At 40.4% G+C, this 19705-nt stretch overlaps 1 protein-coding gene across 2 annotated transcripts; it reads right to left on the bottom strand.

Annotated features, from left to right (window-relative positions):
- Positions 1-2071: 2071 nt before the first annotated feature.
- Positions 2072-17758, bottom strand: LOC116713478 (E3 ubiquitin-protein ligase TRIM8-like). 2 transcript variants are annotated; one of them, XM_032553655.1, is made up of 7 exons: positions 17448-17758; positions 15339-15942; positions 8462-8557; positions 7016-7249; positions 6873-6904; positions 3374-3489; positions 2072-3295 (listed from the first exon to the last, which is right to left on the bottom strand). In XM_032553655.1, exons 1-7 carry the CDS (start codon positions 17459-17461, stop codon positions 2655-2657), a joined length of 1737 nt encoding a protein of 578 aa, XP_032409546.1. In that variant the 5' UTR covers positions 17462-17758; the 3' UTR covers positions 2072-2654. The 2 variants fall into 2 exon arrangements, with proteins under 2 accessions (XP_032409546.1, XP_032409547.1); XM_032553656.1 differs by having other exon boundaries at positions 17444-17757.
- Positions 17759-19705: the final 1947 nt, after the last annotated feature.

Raw genomic sequence — 19705 nt, 5'->3', positions numbered from 1 at the left:
TACACAGAGAAGGAAAAGCAGTGAATAATGACGATGCTATTTGGGCTCCAAACACAGATAAGACTGTAGTTCTGTAATTAAGTCTCCTCTCTTTTCTTTGCTGCTTAAGGAAGGTGGGGGGAAAATATAGAAATGTTTGACGTACAAATCAGACAGGGCTCATAAAACGAGGAAACAAAACAAGGGAGGAAGATTTTACAGCCAATAAATAAGTGATAAGCTTCACTCCCCTCACAACCGAGCCCTTTCTCTTCCTTTTCCTCTCAACCCTGACTTTGCCCCCCAGCTCTCTTATTATCTCACTGTGGGGGAGGTGCACTGTTTAAAAAAAAAAAAAAAGAGCATGAGTGACAGATACATAGAAGATGACGATATTCCATCCAGCCCCTCATTAAAACCCTGCGCTTATGTCATCCGCTGCTCAGACCCTCCCTCTCCTCTTCAACCACTGTCCTGCCGCTGCAAATCAAAACCCGGCAGAGGAGTGGAGGAGGAGGTGCTGCTCATCAGTTATTCCACTTCTCTGACCTAACTTGACAAGCGGCTCCCATAATGAGACAAAGAGGGATGAGACAGAGATTTTGCCAGAGACCAGGATGTTGACGAGGAAGTGAACTGTCCTAAATTGGCAGATAATGGGCCTGCTGAGGGCCACGCTGGAACAAATCACTGTTCAAACCTCCTCCACCGTGTTCTCTCTGTCTCAGCTGGATGAGCTACAGTCAGGGCTCTTTGTTTGTTTTAAATTAAACTCTTGCATTTTTCCAAAAACGTGCTTTGTAGAGGAGTATTTGTTTTTCTTTGTGTTCCTTTGTGATTTTTTAATCAATTGCATTGGGATGGTTTCTATATCTTCTGTATGTAGAAACTAGCCCAGTCCCTTGTTCACATGTGATTTTGATCCTTTTTTTATTCCACACAAAATGTCTTCAAACCTTGATGGTTCCTGGAGAGTCTTCTTTGCTGTCTGAGCTTCAGACTTTCAGTCAGCTATTCTGTCAGGTTAGTTTTCTTTTTCTGAAACCAGTTGAGAGTTTTCTTTTGTGTTGCGGATCATTTTCTCGCTGAAAAACTCACCCTTGTTTCACAAAGTTCTTATCAAGACTATGCCTGTACTATTCTACAATGATTGTTCCTTCAATGTGATGTCTGCCAGAAACAAACGCTGGAAACAAGCCAAATCCAAAACAGTTTTGTTCTGTTTGCATTTATTTTTTGACACTCCAGTACTTTTAGTAATCAATTTATTTTAATAGCAGACAAAGAAAACCTCAGTAAATATTAAAAGTAGCTTAGAAAATGATGATTACACTTATTCAGTGAAAAACCAACCAACCTTGCGCCATATGAAAAAGTAATTGCCCCATAAATCAATAACCAGTTGCCTTACTGGCAACAACTACATGAGTTGTTTGTGATAACTGGGAATGAGATTTACATCACTGTGGGGGAATTCTGTTCATCTCCTATTTGCAGTATTGTTTTAAGACAAAGCAAGCTACGTTTTCACACCTGCACTGCATGCTTAAGTTCATCCTGCAGCTTCTCAATCAGATTTAAACCTGGATTTTGACTAGGCCTCTCCAAAAGCTAAATGCTTTTAGCGATTTTCTTACAGTTGAACTTGCAGGTGTGCTCCAGATAACATTTCTGAATTTATGGATCCATCATATAAGGAAAATCATCAATGTTTAAACGAAGCAAAACAGTCCAAGGTCACCACACTACCATGCTTGTTAATTTTACAAAAAGAAGGTATTTAGTGAACTAATGCAGTAATAAAACAAATACAAAACCAAAAAATGTAGCCAATACGAATAATTCATAGATAACTCGGTGGAGTTACTTTTTTCACATAGAACCAGGTTCCTTTAGATGGATTTTTTTTTTCTTAACGAATTAAATCATAATTTTGTGTCAACTATTTAAAGGTTATCATTGTCTGATGTTAAAATTTATCTGATGATCTGAAATATCTAGTGTGGCAAAAAAGCAAAACATAAACGAAAGCAGGCAAATACTTTTTCAAGCACTGTATTCCCCCCACTTTAAACCACAGCAGGACGCAATGTTTGAGACGGCAATGTTTAATGCAAAAACAATGAGACTGGAAAAAACCTTAAAGATTCCTTTAGAGGGTTTTGATCTGCTTATTTATTCAACATCTTTCACATACTTTGGTTTATTCATATTCTTCTATAAAAAATACATGAAAAAACTGAAGCATTTGGAGTCCAGTGTTTTGTTTTGTTTTTCCTCAAGCCACATTGACATCCGTCTGCATGGAGACGTTTCCCTGCTCACTTTCAGATGCAAGCAGGAAATAATCAAGAGCTAAGGAGCCGCAAGTACATTAAGAGTGGAGTTAACAGTCTTTTTTAGGCACTGACGTCCCACAGCAGGACTCGTGATGAAGAACATGTCACTTCCTCATTTGCTGCTTGGATGGAGTTTAAGACTAAAAAAATTAACATCAGCACTTACAGTGAAGTTGAAAAAGAAACTAGCTGCAAACTTACAACGGGTTCAGGAGTTACTAGTGTTACTGGGATAAACGGGCTACAATAATTTGCAGAAGTGTTGTCGAACAAATATTAAAATTATATCCTAAAAGGGGTTCTGATACAGTAACAGAACCAAAAGCTGATTCTGATTTATTTGGTCCCATAATGCTTGGTTGAAGATTGGCCGTACAGACCGTAGAAGTCAGGGTGCCTGGAGGTTTGAGACGCATCCATCAGGCCCCTGACGGGAAAATGCTGCAAGGGCTGACTCGCAGGAAGTGGGGCGTGTGGGGGGAACCCCTGAGAGGGGAAGGTATCCGCCGCCGGGTACGGAGGCTGGGCGCGGGAAGCTGGCGCTCTGGAGCAGCAACAGTTATTCAGGGTGCACATCAGCACTTTCCTGCTCTCGTACATGGATTGTTGCGACGCTCCTCCACTGGGGAAGTGGGACGATGGGAAAAGGTTTCCTGAGTGGTGGCTAGAGCTTGACCCCAGACCCACCATGTGATGCGCCGCCGAGTCAAGGAAGCGACCGGAGGTATGGGAAGCCTGGGGGAGGACCTCGGAGGAATACACAGAGGAGGAACGGTGGCTTTGCTCCGTCAGGAAGGGCTTTTTGCTGCTGTAGATTAAATGCGAAGGATCCTGGGAAGAGGAGTTTTCTGAGTTACTCTCCAGGAAGGCCATGCTGTATTTCCTCTTCTGCAGGCCTGAACTCATTCCCAGCTGAGAACCAGCATGGCTGCTGTGAGACTGGATGATCTCAAGAATGGACGCTTCATTAAACGGCTCTGAAAAAGTTAAACAGGCAAACTTATAATAGGTTACACTCGTCTATTCATTAGCTACTTGATGCTTCTCCTGCCTACCTTCGAGCATTTTTCGCAGGTTCTTCTCTCTCGTCGAGAGGTCGGATAAAAAATGATGAGAGTTGAGCTGGCCTACTCTCAGGGCAGGGATGGCCCCACTTAGATGTGAGTCTAACCTGGAAGAAAAACACCCAAATAAAAACCACGACTGACAACAATGTGGATAAACCTGCAGGAATTCCTAGTTGGGACACACTTCAACTATTATCCACATACAAAGTGTTCCATTTAGGATCATTTAGGTAAGTAAATGGTTAACTCCACAAGATTAAAGGTGATGTAATTCATTAACACTCTGTACCTTTACCTCTATGAGGCCAGCATTAGCAGTACAGAGTCCCACACAGAACAGAATAACCAATGCAAAGTGGATGAGCCAGATTTAATAAAGAGCTGGTTCCTCTGCATCTACACCACAGGTGTCAAACTCAAGGCCAGGGGGCCAAATCTGACCTGCCGAAGCTTTTTATGTGGCCCTCTAGACTACAAATTATATCAATAAGTCCTTCCAGTTTTTCAGAAATCTGCAAAACTTACACAAAATCAACAAATCTCCACATTTTGTTCAGATTTTACTGCAAATTTTCTCAAAATTGGTCAAAAACATGGAATCTGTAATTGATACGGCGAGTGAAAAAAAGTCACATAAATATCATAATTAGCGCAAATATTGTAAAAATTTCCTACAAACATTTCTAAATTAGCACCTCAAAATCTGTAATTTTGATTGCAAAAAACACTAAAACAATCACAAAATTCTGAAGGAACAGCTATTTATTGATATTATGACCGTTTAATTGGTTTTATTGATATATTCTGGTACAACCGGCACTTTAAGAACATCCAGATTTTTGATATGACCCAAAATGAAAATGAGTCTGACACCCCTGACCTACACAGTCATTAAAACAATGAACAATTGTTCATATACTATCAAATTCACCTGCACTATTGCATAAGGAGTTACATCTGGTAACACAGAGCAAGTAAAACACAATCTGATCATTTTTATTTTATTTTTTAAATGAGACTTTAAGCTGCTTCCATTCACTTCTGCGCATGGTAATTTGGGCAGAATTTGCACAGAAGTGAAGAGGTAAACCAGGCTTGCCATGGAGTATTATTAAATTCCTGGGTGGGTTGCTGGGGTTTTAGGTGGCCAAGTTGCTGCTTTCAGATATGTTTTCTGACTACTTCTTTTGTGTACATGTCGGCATATGACTTTTCACCATATGAGCTGAAGCTGGAGTTCAGAAGGATAATCTGATGCCATCACTAATTTAGCCATGTGGTGCAATGGCTGCTTTGGCTGTGTTTCTTCCACACGCTATATTTCTCCATTTGGACAGGGATTTTACTATAACTATTGAGAGCTACAAGTCCAAACACAAAACTAGAAAATTTCGGAAGAAATTTAGCCGGGGCCTGCCAAGGCGCGCCCGTCGGGCTCGGGCCCGGCGTCGTCGCGCCACAAATTGGCGTCGACGCTAAAGAACGCCGCGACGTAATCAGTGGCACGCGGAGAACCGCAAGAACGTTAAGCGAGGCGGACGTGCACAATTCGGTACGATTTAAAATGTTGTCAAGGCTTTTATTTTGGAAGTTTTGTTAAACTTCATTTCAAAGGGCCAAACTAATCCCATGCGTAATAGTCCTTGGGTTAAAATAGTTATATAATGCTGAAAACACAAGTAGCTGATGTAAAAATATTCAAGGCTTTTATTTTGAAATTTTCAGTATGCTTCATTTTAAAGTTCTGAACTAATACCACGTGTAAGAGTGCTTTGGATGAAAAAGTCAAATAAAGGCAAAACAGAGCAATTACGTCATGTAAAAATATTCAAGGCTTTTATTTTGAAATTATTATTATGCTCCATTTGAAAGTTCCGAAGTAATCCCATGTGTAACAGTGCTTTGGATGAAAAAGTCATATAAAGCCAAAAAGAGCAATTACGTCATGTAAAAATATTCAAGGCTTTTATTTTGAAATTTTCACTATGCTTCATTTCAAAGGGCCAAACTAATACCATGTGTAACAGTGCTTTGGATGAAAAAGTCAAATAAAGCCAAAAAGAGCAATTACATGATGTAAAAATATTCAAGGCTTTTATTTTGAAATTTTTGTTAAGCTTCATTTCAAAGGGCCAAACTAATCCCATGTGTAACAGTTACTGAGTTAAATCAGTTATATACAGCCCATAGCAGCAATTAGTTCTAAAGGCCAGTTCAGTCCTGATCTGTTTCAACTGAGCGTTCCACTATAAATAGAACTACAATGATGCGTATTTGTAGTCCAAACCAGCAGCCAATAGCCTCTTGAGTTCCGTTGCTATGGTAAATAAGTTTCACACCAAGGTGTGAAGTGTTAGTGACAGAGCCTGAGAGCCTCAGAAAATCCTGCCGCATGACTTTGCTCCGAAGCACCGTGACAGAAAACCGTACGGTCTAGATAAATTTTGAAAACATTTTACCGGAGCAGACAGGCGTATCAATGTCAGGACCGATTTTGATACTAATCGTGCGATATTTGTGGGCGTGATGGCGATTTCAAAAATGATTTGGGCTGAAAAAGTTGTCTTCATCTCTCACTCTAAGCAGCCAGAGACGCACTCTAACTTTAGGAAAAATGAGAAACTTTGGGTCGCTTAGAGGCAAATTGTGGACAAACCGTAACTGGTATCGACGAGCCGTCTTCACTTTCGAAGAGATCACAGACGTATCTACAAAATGAAATTTGAATGGCATTTCTAGGTGAATTTGTGACGACACAGAAAATCCTCAAAAATAGGGTATTTCTAGGATTTTTCCCATTGACTTATAATGGGGGTTTTTTCGTAGTTTTTTGCGAATTATGTCGCCACGTTAAGCCCAAATCCCACCAAAAATAATAGCTCCAATGGCGTGAATTTTCTGCACGTTTTGATACCTCATTTGTAGGTGTGCACCCAGCGGTATGAGCCGCATTAACGGTGACGGAAGAAAAATAAAGAAGAAGAATATTAAAGAGACGCTTCTCTCCGACAATAGTAATAGGTTCCTGCCATGCTAGGTTCCTGCCATTGCTTTGCATGGCAGGCCCCAACAAGTGTAAAGATCATAATATATGCTTTTCAAAGTAATCCAAGAAAAAATGTACCTACTGGCAACTTGTAACAATTTTTAATGCTTCCTACATTCAGAATGATCTTATTTCTGCTTTGCAGCACACTGAACACTACTCTGTTGTTGCAGACCTTTCTCTGTATGCAGCTGTTTAAAGCCCCTCAGCTTGGATGCAAGCAATGATTTTTATATCTAAAGTTCACTGCCAAAGGAAGAAGTCAATAGTTGGCTCAGCTGAAGTAACATACTAAATATAGTGCTGCTTTTCAATTACTCAATGAATCACATATAACTGTCAAAGGCTCCCTCTTACTTTACAGTTACCAAGATACAAACATTTTCTTATGTTTTATCACATTTTAGATTGGAAGTATACAAAAAAAAACTGGTTTCCTACCTATCCATCAGCAGCTGGTAAGGTTTGGTGTTCTGAAAAAAACAAAATAAATAAATAAAAAAAATTACAAAGGTCATTAAAGCCCAAAACATGTTAAAATATCAACAATATAAAAAAAACGAAGGAGAAGTTTTGATTTGTACCTTCATGAAGTTTAAACTCTCTGTTCTTTGACAGAAGGACTGAACCGAGCTCAGGAGCTTCTCTGACTCCTGCCGCTTCTCGTTGAGCTGCAGGACCTGCTGCGAGTTCTTCCTCACATACATGGTGTAAGTCCTCTCCAGCATCTGCACAGTCTCCGCTTGGTTTGCCTCCAGCAGCGCATACATCCTCTGATACTGAGCTCGGACACGCTCCTTCAGCTCGCACACAGCCTCCTGTGAGGAAAGGCATTTGTAAACAAGCGCACATGCTAACAAAGCCCAGCATTTACTTTGTCGATGGGCATTTTACCAAATAAACGCAAACAACTTCTGGAACTTTTGGAAAGTTTTTTTTTTTTTGAAGAAACAGTAAAGAAAAAAAAGGAACTCAGCTGCTACAAGCTTCCTGTATTCTCAGAAGTGAATTAGGCAAATGTTTTACAAAATATATTTTCCTTCATGCAGAAGCTATTGTAGATGTGCATTTATTTGTAGCATGAATCAACTTTTATTTTTATGTTTTAGCATCAAACACCTTTTGCTCCCTTTATTACTTAGACAAAATTAGCAAAATGCAAATTCTGGCATCCCAAGATGAAGTTGAGTCATTCTGTTTAATATTTTATTGAAATAGTCAATAAGTCATCATAAGGTGCAACAGTGAATGTTTGTTATATGAGGCAGTTCTTTTGTCCAGTGAAATGAATAAGGTGTTTAAAAGACCTTAAAAGCATCAATTGGCTTTAGCTGAGATAAATGTTGAGGGTAAAAGTCTAACGTCTGTCAATTTATCAGACATCATAGAATAAAGTTTCCCTTTAGCACACTAGCTGCATCGCATTACATCACTTTGTTGTCTATAAATCAACTCCCTATTGGCTGCATAACCAGTGTGTGAAGTAGAAATATGACTTGTAGATAGCAACTGTCTCTCTTCATTGCTGTAGTTTAGGTCTTTAATAGTTAATAGTTGTTACCCAGTATTATTCTACAATATCTGTTCATTTTTGAATAAATAATAATCCTCAAAATTAATACAAATCCACTCTTTTTTTTTAAAGGCTTTATTGGCTCTAGTGGCCTTTATTTGATAGCAAATTGACAGGAAAGTGGGTAATGAGAGAAGAGGGAAGACATGCGGCAAAGGTCAACAGGCCAGGAATCGAACCTGTGACGGCCGCGTCGAGGACTAAGGCCTCCATATGTGGGTTGTGGTTAACCCCTGCGCCATCACAGCATCTGAAATCCATACACTAATACTAATACTAACCGATACACTATCTGACTGATTTGACTTTAACAACTGGAGCTGTTTGAGATATGGACATTTTGAAGCAGAAGCAAAAGGTAAAGTTGCTTTAACAAAGCACACAAAATTTGACCCCAAAGCCATCGATCTGATTTTAGCCCAGTCTAAGTTTCTGTGCGGTGCGTGCTGTACTTCACCTTCAGAAGGGTTTTATCTGAGTCCAGCTTGCTGAGCTGCTCATCGATGTTCTGAACACGACAATCCAGTCTGTCTTGCTGCCTCATTAGCATGGCCTGTGGAGAGAGAGAGAGACACGGATCAGAGTCAAAGCACAACAGGATGCACTAGAAACACAAAGACAATGATATATAGAGACTCTGCGCCCTGACCTCAGCAAACCTCAGATAACCATGACTTCCTCCACAACCCCGATTAGTCAGGGGAAGCAGCTGCCCGCGGTCGGCACGTGCAATTACCCATTAGGAGAGAAGCAGCAAAGGCAAACACGACTGCACAAATCTATTTCTGATTGCTCCAAGGTTTGTGAGGGACCCTGTAACGATAAATGTAGCCCATTGTTGCAATCAGTCGACCTCCTTTCTCTTCAGGGCAAAATCAAAAAGAGCTACAGGAGCCAAAGGCCAGTGAGAGAGCTAGTAAACATAATCCTCCTCTATTTACAGCAGGAGATAGAAATCAATCTGCAGACACCAGCCGACATCAGAGCAAGAGCAGAGGGCAGGTATGCTTTTTAATGAACCGTTTCTGCATGGCAAAAGGCACCGTGAAACCCTCGCTGTCAAGGCAACAAAGCCTTGCCTATGTATTTATATGTCAGAGATATTTCATACGCAGGGGAGCAAAAGCAGCACCACCTCTATGCTGTTTTATGTTGCTTTATGCACATTGCTTCCTACAGTTAACACTGGCTTCTGTGTGTGTATGCATATCAGGGTTCAACTAAAGAGAGGGTGCAAAAGTGCACAATGCAAAATATGACTTTGAGAATGACGCGTGTAAGACTGAGACTGAAAGCGAGCAAAGAAGGAAAAGGAGAACGAGGACATTCCTTTGACCTCTTGAGGGAGTTTCATGGTTGTTACATTAAGGTATCTGAGCAACAGGACTCTTCAGCTGCTGACAACACTCATACTGAAAGCAGGAGCTGATACTTTAACACCACATTACACAGACCAGAGCCAACAGACTTAACTGGTTTTAAACAGCTATTAGAAAAAGACCTATATAGTGTGCTTGTTTACTAAACTATTTGTAAAAAGAAAAACTGGTTTTTGTATAATTTTGAACCGAGAAACTAATCAAAAACACACAAAAATCAAGAAAACAGAAATAAATTAGCTCGCTCTGCTCTGTTTTGATATTATTATTATTTGGATTATTTCCAGCTTACTGCTTTAGATTGTTTAATAGAAAAGAAATTTATTTAAAATGTTACCCCAGATTCATTTTAGCTCCATCCCTTCCAAAATGTTAAACCATTATAGTACAATACAATGCAGCAACCTCCAGTTCTTTCTTCTTCTCTATAGTTTCTTGTTTGACTTTCAGGTTGTCCATGATCTTCTGGTGGTCAGAGAAGGAAAACAGTGTAATATCATCACAAAATGATGCTACACTAATGTATGTTATCTGTGCGCTTTTGGATCAACATTTCCTATTGTGAAAGTTTTTTCCACCTTCTGTAATCAACATACGACAGCAACAGAGTTGCCTGCTATGATGCAGCCACCTCTGTGTACCACAGTTAAAGAGGGATATTCTTTGAGGCATTCATGTTCCCTTTTTTTCCCCCCAAACTTGGTTCTACCTTCTGATGACTTGTTCATGAGGGACATATTTGTACAGGTGTGGCTTCATGCTAAAGCGGCACAGCACCGTTATAAAGTCTCACTGTTTCATTCGCAGTCTACAGAAAAGAGGTTTTGGATGAACTTTTCAAGCAACTCTGACATTTTCTTTCAGTCTTGTATTTGCCAGTCACCGTAAAAATGATTCAAAAGTCACATATTTCTGTCATCTGAACGTAAAAGTCTCGACTATGTGCAGTAGGAGAACTGTACCTTCATCTTCATTAACTGAGATGCTAGAAATCTTTTCTTCTGATAGAAACTGAAGTTGGGTGAAGATTTGCTTTGATTTCTCTCTTATTAACGACCCCTCTAACATTACATTCAGTCAATCATTGGAGCTATTTTTTAATGACCAACGTAGGTCTATTTTCAAATACTTTGAGTATCAATCGATGCAGTGTTGACTAATTTTTTGAAACCGATACCACACACAGGAATAGAAAATAATCCTGCATGCAGGACCAGGTCACGTTATTTAAAAGAGATGGTGATAAAGCTGAGCAGAACCTATTAAAGTTCTATGAAATATACAGCATAGAGTCCAGCTTATGCTGAAAACTGCATCATATGTTTGTTTCAGTGGAACATAAATGAGAAATAATGGGATGACAATAATTGCCTCTGAAAATATGACAATTTCAGAAAGTTAACTTCAGGGTAGATTAAGTTAACTCTGCAACAACTTTGGTTTATAACTAAGCATTTATTATTGTTAGTGACGCACCAACCGATCAGCCAGTATGTCTATAAATCACTTTGGGCTGCACTGAAAGACACGATGTGGATAAAAGTTGAGCAAACTTAATCAAGCAATTTTCCTTTGATCTGCAGGTCAAATACTGGAAAATAAGGTTCTTGATCGGTTCATCAAATTAATTAGAAATCAAAACTTTCAACTCGTTGGTCTGTAATAAACAACATGCTCTCTGATGAACTTTGTTGCTTCATTGCTCTACATCAACAAGTTCCAATGTACCTTGTAAAGAAGTGCACAAAAAATGCCTTTTTCTGACTCTTAACAAAACAACTAATCTTAAACTACTTGGATTGTATTGGAGACAAAAAAAAATCTTTATTGGAACATCCCTTGTCAGAAAACAAAACAAGACGTACACAATCTCAACTTTGCTTCTTGCTTACTCAACATGCAGTTTTCGCCAAAAAAAAACAAAAAAACCCCTCTTTTTTGCAAATCATTGAATAAAGGCTCCTACAATTTTCTTTTTTCTTATGTAAGACAAATGTAACCAGCTGCTTTTGTCCTGGTCAATTCCAGATTCACAGGGACTAATATAGAATCGTCTCCTTTTTGTATGTATTTTGTATGTCTTCGCTGCTGTCTGCCTAACAAATTGCCCCTTAGGGATGATAAAGTTTACTTGACTTGATATGATGGTCCTGGACCAATATATATTGCATAATTATGAACCAAGTTGACCCCTCAGGTCATCAGAAACCCACTCACTCAGTTTGCCCAGGACCAGATCTAAACCAGGAGAAGCAGCATTTAGTTTATATGCTCTTCAGCTCTGAAACAAACTCCCTGAAAACCTGAAATATGCAGCAGCTTTCAACTTTTTCAAATCAAGCCCAAACATATTTTTGTTCCTGCAGCTTTTGACCAAAGAATCCCACTAACAAACTGTTTCACTAATCACAAATGAGTGACTGAAACATGAGAGCGAAGATGACAATCTTTGCTCTTGGAGTCTAATAACTCCTGGCAGTGATTCTTTTTCTCTAGCAACTCATTTGTTTTAAATTTGCATTTTGACATGTTTCCTTTTATGCAATGCTTTTCAGTGTTTGCCGTGTAAAAGCAAAGCTGAAATATTTTTCCCATTTCATTGTGTTTTTTTGAGTTCTCGTTGCACTCTTTGGAAGTGTATATCTGGAGCTATGCTAATATACTTGCCTTGCCCTGTTTGGAGAAATTTTATATAACTTAAAGGTGTAGTTGTTTCTTTCAAAATGGATGAGATCGTATTACATTTTTTTGTTTTGCATTTTTGCACAAGTAGCGTGAAACCGCAGCATTTCTAATCAAGGTGATCGTACAGAGAGAGACTCGTATCCATATCAGATGACTTGGCCATGAAGGCTCACATGGCACCTTGTCTCTTCCAGTTTTAAGTCACATATTTTACACAGAATGCTTCAGTGGCTCGGCCTATGCGTCGTATTTTCTAAACAGCAGAAAAACTTTGGAACAAATTATTGCTGTACATCACAATCGCTGCTTTTTCTCATTTTTGCCCCTCAGTCATATTTTCAAACCTTTGTCATTTTCCATCCCATTCCCATTTTTAGCTTGAAATGCAACATGGAGGCCGAGGCTACGCAGCAGCATGAAAGCCCACCTTTATCAACCTTAAATCTGCCAATGATCACTTTCCACGCTGTCTTATTTAAGCTTCCCGACACCAGTGGGCTACCAGGAAGCTCATGTTTAAATGAGGAGCCTCGGGCTCAATGAACAGAGAGCCTCTTTCACAATCAACAGACAAATATTCCCCACTTCTGATGTCAGTGCACTGCCCTCAGCATTCTGGGGAACTGACTCACTCCAGCTATGATAGGAGAAAATGCAAACAGCAGAGCCTCCATGAGGGACGGTTTCCTGCTGAGGTGCCTGAGAAAAGCCAAGGTGAGGTTGTGTGGGAGGGGTCCTCCTCCGCTTGTCCCGGGGATAACATTGCTATTATATTACTCTTCCTTTCTCATCTCAAAATTACCAACGAGCATGCGGAAAGTTACTCTTTTTTTAAAGAAATCTCTTTAGAGAAGCAAAGATAACCAAAGATATGAAGACACTGTTGCTACTTTGGGGTTTTTTTTTTTCCCTCCTCCGTTTGTCCCAAAAGCAACAAGAGTGCTGCCAGGGGAATTTAAAGTGCTTTCACCAAAATAGACCACAGCTCCATCAAGGAGAAAGACCTCTCAGTAAATACTGATGAGAAGCCACTCCGGGCCTCAAATTACTTTAACAAACGCGCAGCGCAGAAGAAGCCCAACGTTTTGGTTGCTGGAGGAATCAAAGAGGGTGTGAGGGTCTAAGCATGGACAGCGTTAATCTGAGAGAAGCCAGGATGTCTTTTTTTTTCCTCCCTGGGAATATAAGGTTGTGAAAGAACAAAAAAAAGAAAAAAAAGATGGGTGGGTGTGTGCATGCAAGTGTGCAGAAAGGGAGAAAAGGGAGAGAGAAAGAGCAGCTGTGGAAAGGGCTGAACAGACAGCTTTTGTCCCAATAATAGCTCAGAACCGGGGAAACATTTTGCACAAGGGACTTGGAATAATTTGGGACTTTTTGATTTACTTTGGAGAAAAAAATAAATTGCTGTAACTTTCCCATTTGGAAATATTTCAGTTACTAAAAGCATCAATGACAAGGCAACGCGGCAGATGTTAAAACATATTTGCTTCTTACTATCTTTCCCTTGCTGGAAAAGTGTATGTGGGTGGTGGTTTATGACACCTTTCAACATCAGAATTTTTAAATCCGAGCAAGCTGCTATAAGACAGTACTTATACTCCTTCAACAGTTTCAAGCATCTTAGTGGGGTTTTGTTTGCTAGAGCATCACAAAGTAACACAATTGTAAAATAGAAAGAAAAAATATATGGTCTTAAAGTTGCCAAATAAAAATTTGAAGTGTCACTTTAACTAGGCCATTCTAACACGTAAACCATGACATTGTAGTTTTAGCTGACGAGCTTCAGGTGTAGTTTCAAGTCTTTTGCAGCTTCTAACAGGTTTTCTCCAGCTAGTGTTCTGTATTCAGCTGCATCCATATTTCCTGCTGAAGAAAAACATATGCACAGCATGATGCTGCCATCACTGTGTTTCAGAGGGAGGATGGTGCTCTCAGAGTGATGTGCAATTTCAGTTTGCTACCACATGTAGCATTCTGAATATTTAAGCACTTAGGAATGCATTAATATTAAAAATTGGGCCGATATCGATAGCCAACATTAATACTGCCACTGTGGCCGATAACAGGTCTATGTTTTCCTCCACTTTAGACACCATGTAAAAGTGACCACACCGCCTGCTTCTCTGCTCCAGTTAAACACCCCATAATCAGTTTTGCATCACTAGCTCCATCACATGACCGAATAAATACCACATGACCCAACCTTCAGCCCATCCTAAAACACACACACAAATGGCAACAAAGGCCAGGGCTCTCTTGAAAAACAGATTTTCAATCTCGATAAAACATACCTGGTTGCATAAAAGAAACAAACAAATGACAACAAGATGAAAATAAACATCGGTTTTTAATATCGAAACGGTTTTACTTATCGGACTAATACCGATACGATAAGAAATGACTAACATCGACGATACCAGTGTTGATGCATACTTATCATACAAACCTAATAAAAGCATGCAGCACTTTTCAGGTTGCATTTATAAAAAAAAAAAACTTTTTTTTTTTTTTACTTCTACTTCACAACTTTGCACTGATTTGTGTTGGTCTACCGCTCAACATAAATGTTTTTGTCTTGTAACCAGACAAAACGTGGAAAAATTCAAGGGGTTGTAAATACTTTTCCAACACACTGTATCCCGGCTGCGACTGGCTGGTTTATGTGAGAAACATTCCTCCATGCACCTCCCATCCTAAGGTCAACCCTGCCAAGACAAATCATAACTCATTTGTTAACAGTTTGCTGCCAGATGATCGCTTTCTGCAGCATCTGTTTCCCACCTTTCTGTGTCTCTCCTTTCAAAAACGTCTCGCCTGGGTTCAGCTGAGACCCCATGAGGGGAGATGAAACGCCAAATTATCGGAAGCGTTATTCGTATTAAGTCACTTTAAATCAAGGCGGCTGGTATTAACCAACACACGAGGATCTGCCCCCCGCTGCACAGGGGTCGTCACTTCCGGTGGGTGCCGACTACATCACAGCACTTACCCGAGGGCGCAGTGCTGCTAATGCAAAGGCGTGAACCTCCTCGATGGGCGGTGTGATCAAGGTTAAAAGCTGTGAGTATGCATTGGTGTGTGTGTGTGTGTGTGTGTGTGTGAGTACTTTTATCTGCTTAGAGGCACACTTTTTCCCCCCTTTCAAATCAGATTAAAAGACGACATAAAGAGAAAATATACGTTTGCCAGTAAAACTAGAAGAAATATTTCCTGCACCGACCTGTTTTCTGCATCTTAGAGTGTACCACTGTAAGTAGGTGCAACTTATACCTGCATTTGTACGCGTTGTGTGTCCACATCGCACACTGTGTGTCTTTGGTTCGTGCAGTGGGAGATGTAGCAGAAGGGGCACAGAGCCACCTGCTCTTCCTCACAGTGGAGCAGCCTGTATTCCTCATGAGTGGGACACGTCCAGGCGCTCAGCTCTTCGATGTCTACTAACAGGTGTCCCGGCGCCGGGCACGGCTGCTGCAGGTGCGTCTGGACGTGGGTCTGGCAGCAAGGCTCCTTGCAACGCAGGCACACTTTCCTCACGGGCAGCGGGGGGCCTCGTCTGCAGAGGACACAGTGCAGCACAGCGGGGGCTTTCTCTGCATTCAGAGCGTTAAACCGCTTAACTATGTTGGCGAGCTTAAAGTTCTTCTCCAGCGCTGGCTTCTGGTCATAGTCGTGGTTGCACTCAGGACAGCGGACCGCCGCGCTTTCCTTGGCCCAGGCCTCAGAGATGCAACCTTTGCAGAAGTTGTGCTTGCATGGCAACTGGATTGGCTCATCAAAGACATTCAGACATATAGGGCAGAGAAGCTCCTCCTCGAAGCAGTTTTTCCAGCTTGCATCCATAGCTTCGGTGGAGAGCCAAACTGATGGTGCACAGCTGGGAGGGGGAAAAAAAAAAAAAAGAGTAGCAGAATGATTTAATTTCCAGAAGATCACATGGAAAGATAAGAAAAACTTATTAATTGTCAGGTAGCATCTAGTAGCATCGAGTGTTACGATAGTAAAACAACAGCGAAGGGCCATAAGAAGCGGTAAACACCAATGACCACATGACTTTAAAATAGGACAGCAAGTCTGAGTTTATTAAAACTTTTATTCATTCTTAAAAAATGTTGTGTCCTTTTTAGCATTACACTTGTAATCATCTCTACAAGCTCTACTGTTCACAGAGTACCGTTTCCAAACATATTAGTAGAAAGTTCAGTGGAAGAAAAAAAACTAGCAGAAAACGCAACACTATCTTCTAAGCCACTATCTTCAGAAGAACCCAATCAAGACACTGGGTGTGTGTGTGTGTGTGGGGGGGGGGTGTTACAAAGTATGAACAGCACAGCCATCTACAACAAAATTTTAAAGCATTTCATATTTTATCATGGTTATCAGCCTTTTGGAAATGCAGATTTCATTTTCCAGCTGGACTTGGCACCTGTCTATACTGCTAAATCCAACAAGACCTGATTTAATGATGACAATAGCAATACTCCTGAACTGCCAGTTAACTTAATTGAACTACATACAACAGATAGATCTATGAATTATCAGGGAGAATGTGAGAGATACCCACTAAACCATGCAGGCAAGCTAAAAACCCCACAGTTCCTTAACACTTTAGCAGAGACACAGGCTGATCGCCTACATTCAACGCTGCAGTGATGCTGTAATTCATGCAAAAGAAAACCCAACCAAGTGTTAAATGCAGACACACTAATGCATTGACATAATTTTCAGTAGGCTGAAATTTCTGTATTAAAATACCTTCTTAAATGGCTCTGAAGAAAAATTCTAATTTTCTAAAAAAAATGATCATTTTGCATTTGCTGTAAGCCACACTCATCTAAACTGACAAGAATAAACACATAAAAAATGTATTGCTCTGTTAAGAGTTCCAATTTTTCACTGAATTACAAGAATAAATTTACGTTTTGCTGTGATGCACCTGTACACGACAGAAAAGCATAATAAAACTCCTAAAACTCTGTTCTTGCGTTCGGATTTGGTGGACCACCCCAAAATTATTAAAGGCCCCCATCTGGCCAGTCCGACTGAAAACTTTCTGGAGGCGCCCCTGGGCACAACAAGAGCAAACAGGTACACAGATCTCATGTTTTGAAGCACAGGAAGAGAAACAACATGATTTTAGAGTGAACTTCATAAACCCTACATATGAATCTGAGTGCGATCTGATCTTTTCACCAACAGGGCCACACACGCTGTGGCGTTTAAAAGCGAGTGACAACTTGCTGCTGAGAATTTGACTCCTCTCCGGTTGTTACACTAAGCTACGCTGACATTTTAATTACACGCTGTAATTTGCCACTAAATGGGCTTTAAAGCAGAATATATAATGAGTATATTTCTACGGAAGAGAACGACGTTACCAACTATTTATTGTCCATGTCGTCGGCAGACTCCGGTGCTCCTAGAATAAAGCCGAGGAGCTTGTCATCCAGCCCGCGATGAAACCCAGCTCTCTCCGGTTAGATTACAGCCGTCTGTCCGACGCAGCAGCCCCGACGCCGGGCTTTTAGGACATTCCCAGCTGCTTCTGTCGACTGTTTCGCTTTCCCGTCAACTCTCTGAGTAAGGTTTTACTGTAAGCAGAGGCAGACGGTGACTGGTCGGAAGAGAGCACGGTGCTTTCACACCGACTCCAACCCCCAGCTCCGACACACCGTGACCCGTCACAGAGTTGACACACAGACGGGGAGGAGCCGAGAGAGGAGGAAGGGAAGGCGAGGCGAGCAAAGGAGCGGACACAGCAAACTCTACCGGACACACTGCAGAAGACCGGTGTGACCCGCCCGGGAACATGCTTTACATCCGAACCAGGAGAGGGCTCAGCGGAGGCCCTCAGGGGCCCATGCGAGGGTCCGTAAGCAGGGAGGAAATGGGGGGGAACAAAAACAAAAAACTGTGAAAACCCTTCTTTTCTTTGAAAGTTTGTCAGGTACATTTTCACAATAAACTGGAGTTCTTGTAAATATATTTGCATTTTAAAACTACTTTAGGTTTTTAGGTGCAGTTGTGATTTCTGCATGAAATATTATCCTGGACTAGTTCTTCTACCCCCATCCTCTATACTCTACAATAATAATAAAAATAAATACCTTTTTGCGGTGTAACTTATTTTTTATTCTTTTTCAGCCATGCTCAAAATTATTCTTACCCCTGGTTGATTTATGTTTAAAGTAATCTTTTCCTGTTAGCAATATGTTTCATTCACTCGAAGTAATAACTTTTCTGAACTGCTCAGCCAACAGACAAAGATTAGGGTGATGACATTTTCAACTTTAAAGACTTGGAAGTTCATCGCCAAAGATAAATAATCCTTCAATTACTGAGAAAGGTATAAATAAACAATTTTTGATATGTCATCTCTGCAGAAAAACATCAATGATCCCCCCCCTCAGAACTACTTCTCCTTTTAGATATATTTATCTTTTTTTGAGACGTGCCTATTTCAGTTCCTATCAGAAACAACCTTCTTGAGTCAATGAAAATCATTTTAAAACCAAGTCTAACTGAGGTATGAGTAAGTGTGAGTCTAACCGTCACCAAAATTCTTAATTATATGAGTAAAAATATTTTTAATCTCTGTGTATAGTATCATAATCAATTTGTGGTTTGACTAGTCTATGTATTTGTGAACTAGAGACGATCAAGTGCTAGTTTCAGCTTTACGAGACACTCACAATACACGGCAGCTTGTTCTGTACAGTATATAGGAGTGACCAGCCATGGACACAATAGGAAACAATAGGAAGTTGACTGATAACCTCTTTTCCCAATTAGGTCCAGTGTTTGGTACAGTATTTGCCTAACACTGATGTGTGACAAAAAAGCAAAAGCAGAAGACACTTGAAAGGGAACAAGTACTTTTTCAAAGAACTTCATCAAATAAGTTTAACAGAGCAGAAACATCTTCGTACATTATTAGGATTTATTGATCCAGCCCATTAGCTTGCTCTTGTCTGTAGTTGGAACTTCCACCCACAGTCTCAATCTCTCTGTTGGCTCTAACAGCTTTTCTTCCTGAATTACCCTGTTTTTAGCTCCGTCCATCTTCCCATCAACTCTGACCAGCTTCTCTGTCCGTCCAAACAAAAAGCCCTCCCACAGCATCCTGCTGCCATCACCATGCGTGGCAGCAGATGTGTTCCTGGCCATAGAGGTAAGCTGCAAACAGGTCTTATTGTGATTTTTTTTTTAAACCAGTCACTCTTCCATTAAGTCAATAGTTATGATAATAACAGTTGCTCTGTCACCAGACTCAACCCTTACTGTGGGCCTCCTGATTGCCAAGCCTGTAGGTTCATGGGTAGATTTAGTGGTAACATTCACTCTGTAAGATAATACATTCATAAGTGCTGAATGAGATGCTCAGAGCTTGGAATATTATTTGATTTTCTAACACTGTTTTGTAACTTTTCCACAACTTTAATCTTGCTGTTTTCCTTGTTCATCATGATGCTGCTTGTTTCCTATTATTCTCTTTAGATGACTCTTTAAGTCGACTGGTTGCATTGCTTTATTTTTAACTTGGGGGTATAAAGGGTGGGTGAAGAAAAGTGCACACCACTCTTTTCCAGCTTTCAAGACCATGAATTGTTTTAATTCCAGGCTTCCACATCGTTTTCTGT

The sequence above is a fragment of the Xiphophorus hellerii genome, chromosome 22, assembly GCF_003331165.1.
Source record: "Xiphophorus hellerii strain 12219 chromosome 22, Xiphophorus_hellerii-4.1, whole genome shotgun sequence".
NCBI lineage: Eukaryota > Metazoa > Chordata > Actinopteri > Cyprinodontiformes > Poeciliidae > Xiphophorus > Xiphophorus hellerii.
The sequence above is the reverse complement of the archived record's forward strand: the minus strand, read 5'-3'. Positions and strand labels throughout refer to the sequence as shown.